The sequence below is a fragment of the Choloepus didactylus genome (genome assembly GCF_015220235.1).
Source record: "Choloepus didactylus isolate mChoDid1 chromosome 25 unlocalized genomic scaffold, mChoDid1.pri SUPER_25_unloc1, whole genome shotgun sequence".
Lineage (NCBI taxonomy): Eukaryota > Metazoa > Chordata > Mammalia > Pilosa > Megalonychidae > Choloepus > Choloepus didactylus.
In genome coordinates, this window is record NW_023637606.1 from 971,974 (window position 1) to 983,392 (window position 11,419).

An 11,419-nucleotide genomic window follows, 5' to 3' on the forward strand; every position below is an offset into this window, starting at 1 on the left:
TCAGTCCTTCGAGGTGGGCGCTCGGGAGCCACGGTGGGTGCTTGAGCAGGAGAGGCCCCGTGGCAGCCACATGGTGGGGACGGAGAGGGCAGAAGCGGGGTGGCCCTGGTGGGGTGGCCATGGGGACGGTGAGCCCCGGTGTGTTGGGGGTGCATTTGGGAGGTCAGCAAAAGCGCACTCGTGGGATGGGGGTGCGGGGTCACTGCTGGGGGTGGGGCTGAATGTTAGGGGACTGGGGAACAGAGCCGGGGTCCAGCCGGCAGAGCCGTGTGAGGGGGGCAGTGAGGGAGTGAACGAAGGATGGATCCCCCAGCCGGGGGAGCCCGCCCCTCCACCCAGCCCCGTCCCCACCTGCCCCTGCGCCTCCCTGGGGCTGGCACCCAGGTATCCCCCCACCCTCCTGGCCCGGGGCCCGCAGCTCCTGACTCAGGGGTGCCCAGGGCTGTCCCTCCACATTCCCAGGTGGCCTGTGCAAACACGGGGTGCCTCCCCACGGCCCCCGCGGGGCACTTTCCAGCCCAGTTACCCCCGGGGAGGGGTGGGGTCGGATTCCCGCTGCCCACGCGCCCACCCACAGGCGGCTCCACTGACCTCTGCCCGCGCTGGGGGCCCCGTCCCCCCCAGGCACCCAGGCACAGCTGACCCGCATCTCGGCACCTTCCAGAAACGGGGGGAAGGTCATTCCAGGGGGGTGCAAGGCTGGGAGGGTGGGAAGCCATGGTGGGGAGCCTGGCCGTGTGCAGGGGTTTGGGGTAACAGGGCCCGTGCAGTGAGAAGTCCCCTGTGCTGCAGGAGGGGAAGCGGGAGGCCGGCCACGGGGGCCCCTGAATGTGGGAGAAAAGGGATCACAGAGAGGGACCCCCCCCACTTTACAGATGGGGGGACTGAGGCTTGTTGGCAGCTTCACCCCCAGTACAGATGACGAGCACCTGGACACAGAAGACCCCAGACCCCTGGGGCTAGGACTGGGGAGCCCCAGGGGGCAGGAGCTGAGCCCTAAATGCCCTCCTGGTCACCGTCCTGCTCTTTGCCTCCTCAAGCCTGGGTGCCACCTCCTCCAGGAAGCCTCCCCGGCTGCACACTGGGCCAGGCCCCGCATCCCTTTTGTAGGATCGTTTTCGGTCACCCCAATTGGGGTCCCCCCGAGGGAATGGTCCATAGATGACTGTTCACTGTCACTCTACAAGGGAGGTGCTGGCAGGTGGGAGGGGCGAAGGTGAGGCCAGGCTGCCGGCTCTTAGGGATGGGTTGGGGGGCCCTGGGAGGGAGGTGTCCAGGGGAGGAAAGCAACGTGGAGCTGGGCTCCCAGGGGCCGAGCCTCCCGTATCCCCAGGATGGCCGAGCTGTAGTTGCCACCCGAGCATGGGTGAATGTCCTAAAGCACCCCTGAGGCCTGCAGGATCTGAATTCAAATCCCGCCTCCACCGCAGCTGGGATGTATAGCCCTGAGCCGGGACTGCCCGTGTCTGGCCTCTGTTTCCACTTTGGAAAACCAGGGACCCCAGCCCTGTGACGGGAGGACTCGAAGGAGCCCATTTTGCTGATGGGGAAACTGAGGCACCAAGGAGTGCAGACACAACCGGGCGGTGAATCCAGGCAGGTTTCTGTGCCCAGGACCCCGCAGGGGCTGTGCTTGGCCCCAATTCGCAGAGGAGGAAACCGCCAGGTGAAGTGGCTTTGAATCAGCCACACATGCTCCCTCCTGGCTGGGGGCCGACGTTTGCAGAGAAAATAAATAAGTTGCACAACCAGGTCATCTACGAGGGCGGGGGAGGGAGGCAGGCCCCAGGCCTCGGGTCCCAGCCTGGAGGAGTAGAGGCGAAGCTGCCCTTTCACTGCCATCCCCCTTCCTTGCCCTCTTTGGGGTGTTAGGACACAAAAGCCATCTCCCCAAAAAGAGAAAATCTTCAAATTCGACAACGCAGAAACTGAATACTCCTGAATGGTAACAAGCCCACACACAAAGCCAGATGGAGTGTGACGGATGGGGAGAAAATATTTTCAGCATCAAAAGAGATGGAGGATTTGTGTCCCTCACAAACAAAGAGTTTCTGCGAATCAACAAGAACAACAGCCTAGCAGAAAAACAGGCGAAAGAAAAAAATGAACAATTAGAAAAAATACAAATGGCCCCAAGATAAACAGAGAAAAAGAAGCTCAAGGTCACTCGTGATGAAAGAAATGCAAACAAAGGGAAGCCACCTTTGGTCCTAGAGATGAGCAAAACCGTAAAAGATGGGTGACATCCTGCAGTAGTGAGGTGCTTTCTACAGTAAAGAGACCCCACATCCCTTTGCCTCCCCACCAACTCCAGTCCTAATAATCTGTTTTACAAAAAGTAATAGCACAAGCTGGGACATTCATTACAGCATCCTCGGACATAACCCAGGTGTCCAGCCAAAGGGGATTCGTAAGAAGATTCAGACACGGATGTACAAAGAACATCGCCCAAGGCCACACAAGGAACGGGGATTGCACGTGTCTTCCGAGAAAGAAAAATGACTAAAGTGGAGTGTTCAGGGGCAAAAATAAAAAGTGGAGACCCAGGATGCCATGTTGAGGGGGGAAAGGTTGTGTAAAGGAAAAAGCATCGAAAATGTGCCGGAGGTAATGCTCCAAGGACTCGGCGGTTAACCGGGGTGTGGGGGGGGGGACTTTCAGTTCTTACTTTATATTTATATTTAAGGGGTGGGATGATGACTGTTGGACTCTATTTTCTTTCTTTCTCTTTCTTTCTTTTAAATAAAAAAAAATTTTTAATTAAAAAGAAGTTTACTTTTTCAACTCACCGACGCACGCTATGTGGCCAGATTCCGGAGCCGTGGAACAGGGGAACGTGTTTCCATCTGGGGTGAGCGGCCACCCCAACCCCTTCGGCGAGGACGCTGGGGGCCGGTGGCTTCCAGCAGCTCTGGGGTCCTCTAGGGGGAAACCCCTGGCTTCCCGGGGAGGCCCCACAGGGCAGTTGTGCGAGCAGGGAGGGTCCTAGAGTTCAAGGAACATTTTAGACAAAAAGTCCACAGTTTGGCCACTTCCTCGCTCAAAGGCCGAGCGTCTGTGTTTATTCCACGGATACCATTTCTCATTCTGACCTTGAGAGCCACCCGTCAAGGTCAAGGTCAGCTTGTCCATTGGGTACGGGAAGCCCAGCCCCCCAGACTTTTAGGGACCCGGAAGAACGTGTTAATTTCTTTCAAAATCAGAATGAAAACTGAATATTATAAGAATTATGAATATAAGATAACGATTCTAGCCTGCGTTGTTCTTCTCTTTACACCAACGCACGAAATAGCATTTCTAATTTTTTTTGGGGGGGGGGATGGAGGAAGGGCCCAAGTGAGTTTTGGTTCGTGGACGTGGCAGCGAGCGGAAGCTGTTTGCTGTCAGCGGACCCCAACCGCTTGGAAAGGCCGGGGCACAATGCTGAGCCCCAGACCTGCCCAGGAACGCGCTGCACCCCACTTAGGAGAGTCTGCAAAACAGGCTCAGAGAACACAAAACTCATCCACGCACCTCCTAACTCCTGCCCGCCAGTGGGCAGAGAGGCCAGGCTGGGGCAGCACCCAACGGGGCACGGACACCCCCAGAAGGGGAGGGAAGAAAGTGGGGGGCGCGTCTGGACGTCGTTCCTTGCAATCCTCACTTCGGAAGGCCCTGAACTCCCCCAGCTCCCCTGGCCCCTGATCCGGGGAGGCTGTTTCTTCCTTCCAACCCCAGGACCTTTGCACGAGCCCACGGCTCTCATTTCTCCCAGGCTGCTGCGCTGGTTGGTTTGTTTGGGTTTTTTCCTTGCCCCTTTGATACTCGGCCTGCCCCGGCCCTCCTCCGAGAGGACGGTCCCCACGGCGTCCCCAGTGCCCCACATGCATTAGGCACCCAGGAATGTCGGAGGTGGGGACGGGGCCCCCATTTCACAGGTGAGGAAACGGAGGCTCAGAGAGGGGAGACGGGGTCCCCAGTGGGAGGCCCCTGCAAACCTGGGCCCAGACATTTCCCGCGGGGTCCCGGGGCAGCTGTTGGGGCCGCCAAAAGGCCCAGCCCGTGTGTGTGGCAGCGGCAGCTGGGGCTCCCCCGGGGCCACCGTGCGTGGGGAGGGGGAGGGGGGAGGGGAGGCAGCAGCTGGCGGTTGGCTTGGGGCCAGCTCAGCGCCTCTGCTGGGAGGGGCCGGCATGGGGCCCTCCCAGTCTGTCTGTCTCTCCATCTCTCTCCTCTCTCTGTCTCTCTATCTCTCCATCTCTCTCTTTGTCTCTCTCTCTCTGTGTCTCTCTATCTTTCTATCTCTCCCTCTCTCTCCCTCTCCCTGTCTCTGTCTGTCTCTCTGTCTCTCTATCTGTCCATCTCCCTGTCTCTGTCTCTCTGTCTCTATCTCTCCATCTCTCTCTCCTTGTCTCTGTCTCTCTCTTTCTCTCTCTGTCTCTTTGTCTCTGTCTCTCTGTCCATCTCTCTGTCTCTGTCTCTCTCTTTCTCTCTGTCTCTTTCTGTCTCTGTCTCTCTGTCTCTTCATCTCTCTGTTTCTTTCTGTTTCTCCATCTCTCTGTCTCTGTCTCTGTCTCTCTCTCTCTGTCTCTCCATCTGTCTCTTTCTCTCTCTGTCTCTTTCTGTCTTTGTCTCTCTCTATCTCTCAATCTCTCTCTCCTCTCTCTGTCTCTCTCTGTCTCTCTGTCTGTCTCTCCATCTCTCTGTCTCTGTCTCTCTGTCTCTCCATCTCTCTGTCTCTTTCTGTCTCTCCATCTCTCTGTCTCTGTCTCCGTCTCTCTCTGTCTCTCCATCTGTCTCTTTCTCTCTCTGTCTCTTTCTGTCTCTGTCTATCTCTCCATCTCTCTCTCCTCTCTCTGTCTCTCTTTGTCTCTCTGTCTGTCTCTCCATCTCTCTGTCTCTGTCTCTCTGTCTCTCCATCTCTCTCTCTGTCTCTCTGTCTCTCCATCTGTCTCTTTCTCTCTCTGTCTCTTTCTGTCTCTGTCTCTCTGTCTCTCTATCTCTCCATCTCTCTCTCCTTCTCTCTGTCTCTCTCTCTTTGTCTCTCTGTCTCTCCATCCCTCTGTCTCTGTCTCTCTGTCTCTCCATCTGTCTCTGTCTCTCTGTCGCTCCATTTCTCTGTCTCTGTCTCTATCTCCCCCCCCCCCACGGGGCCTCCTCTGGCCGGCCCTGGCCTGGGGCAGGGGGTGCGGAGCCAGCCCACTGTAGCCACGTTAGAACCCCCTCCACCTCCCGCTGCTGCTGAGCGAGTAAGCAGAGTCCCCCTGCCTCTGAGCCCCCCACAGTGGCCTCTATTCCTGCTGTTGGGCGTGGGGGACCCTGGGAATGTCGCACCCCCTCGCGACCCTCAGTTTCCCCATCCGTGGAGTGTTTGGGGCACCCTCTCTGGCCCAGGAGGTTCTGGGGCTCCGAGCTGGGCTTTGGGGCGGCCTGGGGCCTGCGCCCCCTGGTCACGCACCCACTAACTGGGGGGCAGGGCTGCAGGCAGGGGTGAACCCACCCCAGGTTGTGGGGTTGTGCTGAGGGCAGGGGGCTGGGCACCCCCAGGATTCTGATCGACCCCATCTACACCCCCAGAACATCCATCCACCAACCAAACCTCGTTGACAATAGAATCCATCACCGCTGAAATATCCTCCGGGGGCTGCGGCTTAATCACCTCCTGATTTGCATTTTTGCATATTAATGATGGCAGAGCTGCTAATTTCGCTGCATTATTTTAAAGGCATAGGAGCTCTGGAATTGCTGAGGGGTGAGATAGAACTTGGGGGCAGGGCTGAGGGGAGGTCTTTGGGGGTCCCACTCCTTGGGGCATCAGCCTTGGCATCAGCCAGGGGAAGCAGGATTCTGGAATTTTCTGCAGGTGGCTCTGGCCTGAGACTCCCACATCTGGAAAGTTGAGAATTTAGGATCACAATCTGTCTTAAAACCTTTGGTTTCCTCCTGATAGACCCTGAATCCCACCCTTCCACGTTGAGGCCAGAAACCGGGGGCCCCTCAGCAGCCCCCTCCCCTCGGCCCCCACGTCCTGGCTCTCCCCCGCCCTCCTCTGAGCGCTCGCACCTGCTGTTCCCTCTGCCTGCTGCCCTCTTCCCGGTGGCTGGCCCCTTCTCGGTGTCACCACGCAGGGGTCTGGGAGGAAGGGCCGGCTCAGTCCCGTCACCTCCATTGTGCAGCGGGGGAAACTGAGGCACCGAGGGTGACACCGGGGCTCAGGGTCACGTGGGCTCCACCGCAGACCCTCCCGTCCCAGTGGCCGCACGGGACTGAGCTGGGGGTCTCCCCGGTCCTGGGGTTGGCGCCCCGCGCTCGCCCGGAGCCCTACGGACCCTCCCGTCGGGGTCTCGCCCTCGCCGGGCTCCGCGGGGCGCTGCCGGCCGCGTCCAGCAGGGGGCGCGCGGGGCCCAGGAACCCGGGCCGGCCGCTGCGGCTGCGCGCGCCTCTCCGGGTCTCCGCGTGTGCGCGTGCGCGGGCGGCCGGGCTCACACCTGCCGCTCCGCCCGGGCCCGCCCGCCGTGCACACGCCAGCCCGCCGTGCACACGCCCGCCCGCCGTGCACACGCCCGCCCGCGTGGGCCCCGGCGGGTTCGTGCGTGCTGCGACGCGCGTGCACGGGCTCCCGGAGGCGTCCGCCTGAGCTGCCGTGCCTGCGGGCACACGCGTGTTCGCCCTTACACGCGTGTCCACACGTGCACTAGTGTTCATCAGGCGGACGCATGCGCCACGACGCACGGCTCCATGACGCACGTGCACGTGTACCGTGCACTCAGAGTGTTCACGTGCTCGGCCAAGCCTCCGTGTGTGCGTGTGCGCTAGCGTGTTCAGGGGGTGTACTGCGTGTTCCAACATGTTTGTGTTTACAGGGTCAGGCACGTCTGTGCCTGTTCACATGTGCATGTGTGTGCCCACGCGGTTCACGTCCTCGTACTTATGCAAAGGGCACACTCGTGTGCTCAGACATGCTCACACAGACATTCCCATGTGTGCCCTGGTGTTCACGTGTATTTGTGCAAGCATGCGTGTGCTCACACTCGGGTCCCCAGGGCCCTCCCCGCCAGCTTGCACCCCCTCCCCATCCACCTGAGCCCATCCTCTCTGCAGCCAACCCTTCCAGGCCATGACCCCATCCTGCCCCCCACCCCAGCCCCTCACCCTGCCTCCTGGCCTCCATTCCCCCCTACACACTACCCCCCAGAGCCCACCAGGCACAGTGTCATTCCCAGAGCCAAACCCTCCCAGCTCCAGGCACACGGTGGCCACCCCACACAGCCCAAAGCCCTGACTTGTGGCCCCCACGGATATGGGAAGTACATGCTGGGCATCAACAACCAGCCACCTGCCCAGCTGCGGGCAGCCAGCCCCTGGCCAGAGTTTCCAGCATTATGGGGCCCGAGAAGCAGAGGCCCGCCCTGGAATCCCCCTCCTCCTTCCTCCCCACTCGCAGGGTCAGCCAAAGGGGCTGCCTCCCTCATCCTCACCATTTTCTCCTCAGCTGGCGAACTCCTATTCATCCTTTGGAACCCTATGCCATTGGCCCCTCTTGTGTGAAGCCTTCCCTGGTGTCCTGGGGGTGAATGGATAACAGGTCAACAAGGAAAGTTAGGCAGTGTACCAGCTGCCCCCCACTCCTGGCCCTACTGTGCCACCTTGGGGGGCTTCAGGCCAAATGTGCAGAAAGGAGACTAGCAGGGATGTGTGGAGGGCAGAACACCAGGGACCAGGGACTGGTGAATGCTGGTTCCCTGGCCCCACCCAGACAGCTGTCAGCCTGGGAATCTGCAGAGATGAGAAACAGCCAGGAACGGTGTGGACTGTGGCCCCTGTTGGCAGCTGCCCCCCTCCCTCCCTCTCTGTCCCTCTCTCGCCCCCTGACCCTGGCCACCCCTTCGCCTTAGCCCCCATGGGCCATCTCCTTGGCAACAGAGGCCTTGGGGTCAGCTGCCCGATCGATCTGTTCTCACCCCTGCAGCCCCGACCCTGGCCCAGGATGGCGAGGAGGAAGTGGAGTCAGGCCTGGGGTTCTGGGGGTGGGGTCAGCAGGGTCAGAGGGCAGGAGATCCCCAGGCTGTGTGATCTGGGCACGCACCAGTGGCGAGACACTTCCCGGGCCTCAGTTTCCCCCAGGCGCTCCATTCTTTGGAGTACTCACCGTGGGTGAGGCGCAGCGCTCCAGCCCACTGGGAGGACAGGGGACAGTGGGACAGGGGGATGGGGGCAATGTGCTTCTCTCGTCCCCTCTACAGCGGAGAGGACGGGACCCAGGAGAAGCCACGGGCCTGAGGCGGCCTGTCGGACAGCACCCAGGGCTGCGGGCTCAGCAGGCCAGTCAAAAGGCCCACAGCTCCCCTGCTCCCGAAGAGCCCACCGTTATTCCTTCTAGAAGCGTCCACCGTCATAGCTTCTGGAAGACTCCATCCCTGTCTCTCTGAGCCGCCTATCCTTCCAGTGCTGGGGGCAGGCAGGAAGCCGGCGGGGGGCTTCAGCTTTCCCCTTTGGTAGCCTCTGGCTGGGGAAGGACCCCACAAGAGCACCCAGGAGCAAGCGGGCTTTCTGGGGGTGTCCTCAGGGGTCGTGTGGTAGGGGGCAGCTTTTGGGGCATCTCCAGGGCTGGGGGAGGGCCTGGGGGTACACTGACTTGGGCCACAAGGGGTTGAGGCTGGAAGGGGTTTGGGGGGCCCTTGGGGGCTGGGCAGGAAGCTGGGCTGGATAGAGGGGGGTTCTGCTGCTCCCTGCTCTCTCTGCGCCTCAGTTTCTCCACCTGGGAAATGGGCCAGGGAGGAGCCTCCGATGGCGGAGGGGGGGGTCTGCACATGGCCTCTGGGGGCCCCTTTTCCAGTGTGGGCACCCATGCCCACAGAGGTCGGGCTCCAGGCCCGGGGCGCACAGCTGAAAGTGGGGGGTCTGGGGCCGGGCGACGGGGCTCCCCACTCCCTCCACGGGGCTACTGGCCCTTTAAGGGAGCAGTGATTGATCCATCGCAGCCTTGGAAAGGTGATTAGTGGTCTGGGGGGATGTGCGGCTTCTAGTAAAGGGCCCCCCGCGGGGCGCTGGGGCCGCTCCTGGGGGCTGGGGCTGGATAATCAGTGCCCCCATTTTGTGGGTGTGGAGACTGAGGCGCACAGCGGGGCGCACCTTTCTCTGGGGTCACAGAGGAGGAAGATGCACTTACCTGGCAGCATTCATCGAGCACCTCCTGTATTCGGGGTGCGCCACGAAAGCTGGGGCTCTCTGCTGTACGACATGCCGGGGCTCCCGTCCTCCTAGGGTGCAGAGAGGGTGATGATCCTAGTATGCAGATGGGGAAACTGAGGTAGGAGCTTGCACGAGCCAGAGGGGCTCAGCCAGGACAGGCAGGTTCCAGACTCGTTCCTGGGTGTGGGGGGGTCTCCCCCAGTGTGGTCACCTGGAGAGGGAAGGGAAGGGAGTGGGTGGGGGATGGGCCAGCTCTCCCCCCAGCCCCCAGCCCCTTGGTGCCAGGGCTGAAGCCAGATTTACCCGAGTGTGGGCTGAGGAGGTGGCCGGTGGGGGAACACTGGCCGGGGGGTGCTGCGGAGGGTGCCCCCTCCACTGCCAATTTCCTAGGCCTCCGGAGAAAGCTCCATTAGCTGTGGGGTCCCCAGAAGGACAGAGGACACCCGGGCAGCACACAGCCCAGCTCCCCTCCCCGTCCCTCAGGAGCTGTGCCCAAACGCAGTGGGCATTCACTGAGCACCTACTGTGTGCACAGCCCGGGATCTGGGCCTCACCCACCCGCAGTCGCCCAGATGCCTCGCAGCTGATCGGTCCCAAGTGCTCCCACAGCGAACGTTTGTCGATTGACTAAACAATATTATTTAGCAATAATGGAAATGGTAGTAAGTTAAATCCAAATCACTCAGACTACGCATCCGGCCTCATCTCCCCCATGAGTCTTCTATCTTTCAATCATTCCTAACATTTATGGAACACCGGCTGTATGCCCCAGCCACTCCCTTCACCTTCCCAGTAGTCCTGTGAGGCAGGAAATAGGATTCACCTATTTTACAGAGAGAGAAACTGAGGCATGCGGGAAGGAAGGACTTGTCTGAGGCCACAGAGCCGAGAAGCCGAGATTCTAAACCCAGATCCCTTTGTGTCTGACCCTCCGTTCGCCTCCTAGGAAAGGGGCCTGGATATGTATTTCTGAGGCTCTGAACAAGGGGAAACTGAGGCACGGAGCTGGGGAGGGCTTGGGGCTCTTGCAGAGCTGGATGAGGATGCAGGAGGCCAGACTCACCCTCCAGGCTCCAGGGAAAAGGTGGCGATTAGGCCGGTTTGGCCACAACCACCCAGTACAGCCTCGTCCCGCTTCACCGGGGGCAGGCCTGACTGCTGGGAGGCCCCCCAGAATTGAGGCCTGCAGAGGGGGGTCCAGGGAGGATCACACACAGCCCCCCCACCACAGGGGGTCCGAGGCAGTTCTTCCTTCTTTAGGGGCATGTCCCTCCTGTGCGGGCCAAACCTGGGGCACCCCTGCCAGACTCCCCCACACCCCTCCCCAGCCTGCAGCAACCTCGGTCTCTCTCAGTCTTTCTTTGTCGCTCTGACCCACTGTCCGCGCTCCCCTCCCCCCACATGCTCTTGCTGTGTGGCCTGGGCTGGGCTGTGGCCCTCTCTGGATAGCATCACCCCAATGCAGATGCTCGGGCTGGAGGGGCCAGGGAAGCAGGACACAGACCCTAAAAGTGGGTTATCACAGCCACCCACGTCCCACCAGCCCCCTCAAGGACCCCCAGCCCTGGCCCACCCTCTGGCCCGGCCGTGACCTCACAGTCTTGGCAAATCTGTGCCCAGCTCTGCGGCCAGAGGGGCAAGAGGGCGAGTGCAGAGGGCAGGATTTGCCCGGGCTCCGAGAAGAGACAGCGAGCCTGGCAGAAGGACCGGCTCGTGCAAAGGCCCTGCGGTGGGCTCCAGGGTGTGGGACGAGGCGGCAGGAGGCTCCTGAAGCTGGAGAGGCGGTGGGCAAGGTGAGGCTGCAGGGGGGAAGGCGGATCCTGGCGAGGACTGGGGTTTTTCTCCTGGGGGAACTAGGGAGCCATGGGAGGCTTTAGAGTAAGGGAAGGGCGGAAACTGAGTCTTGGTTTTAACCAGCCCCTCGGGTTGCCGGGAGGCAGGGGCCGTCAGGGGCAGGCGAGGTAGGGCCTGAGCCAGGGCAGAGATGGGGGGGCCCCTGAGACCCAGGGGGCAGCCGGGAAGGGGCCTGGAGTCCGAGGGGCACGGGGTGGTGGCTGCAGCCCTACTGCCCCTCCACAGCAGTAATTAAGGGCTCCCGGCATCCCCGCGGCGTGATGTATATGCGCCTTAACTCATCATTTATTTGGTCGCTGATGGTTCGTCAATATTAATTCATTTATTTAAACAACTCGGTTCTGTAATGAAGATGCTGCCTGAGAGGGGAGGCCAGTGGGTGGTGGGGCAGGGGATG

At 60.8% G+C, this 11,419-nt stretch overlaps 1 protein-coding gene across 1 annotated transcript; it reads right to left on the bottom strand.

The window, feature by feature from the left end:
• On the bottom strand, positions 1 to 6,716 carry LOC119525204 (basic proline-rich protein-like). Its single transcript, XM_037823805.1, has 5 exons — positions 6,709 to 6,716; positions 6,040 to 6,623; positions 5,311 to 5,441; positions 397 to 824; positions 1 to 232 (listed from the first exon to the last, which is right to left on the bottom strand). Exons 1-5 carry the CDS (start codon positions 6,714 to 6,716, stop codon positions 1 to 3), a joined length of 1,383 nt encoding a protein of 460 aa, XP_037679733.1.
• Between the last annotated feature and the right edge of the window lie 4,703 nt (positions 6,717 to 11,419).

Excerpts from the sequence above, each read along its gene's own strand:
- LOC119525204 (XM_037823805.1), bottom strand. Across the intron at positions 825-5,310 it reads AAACTGAGGGTCGCGAGGGG|GGGCCCCCGTGGCCGGCCTC; the intron begins GTGCGACATTCC and ends TCCCACATTCAG. Across the intron at positions 233-396 it reads GCGGGCCCCGGGCCAGGAGG|TCCCCTAACATTCAGCCCCA; the intron begins GTGGGGGGATAC and ends TCTGTTCCCCAG.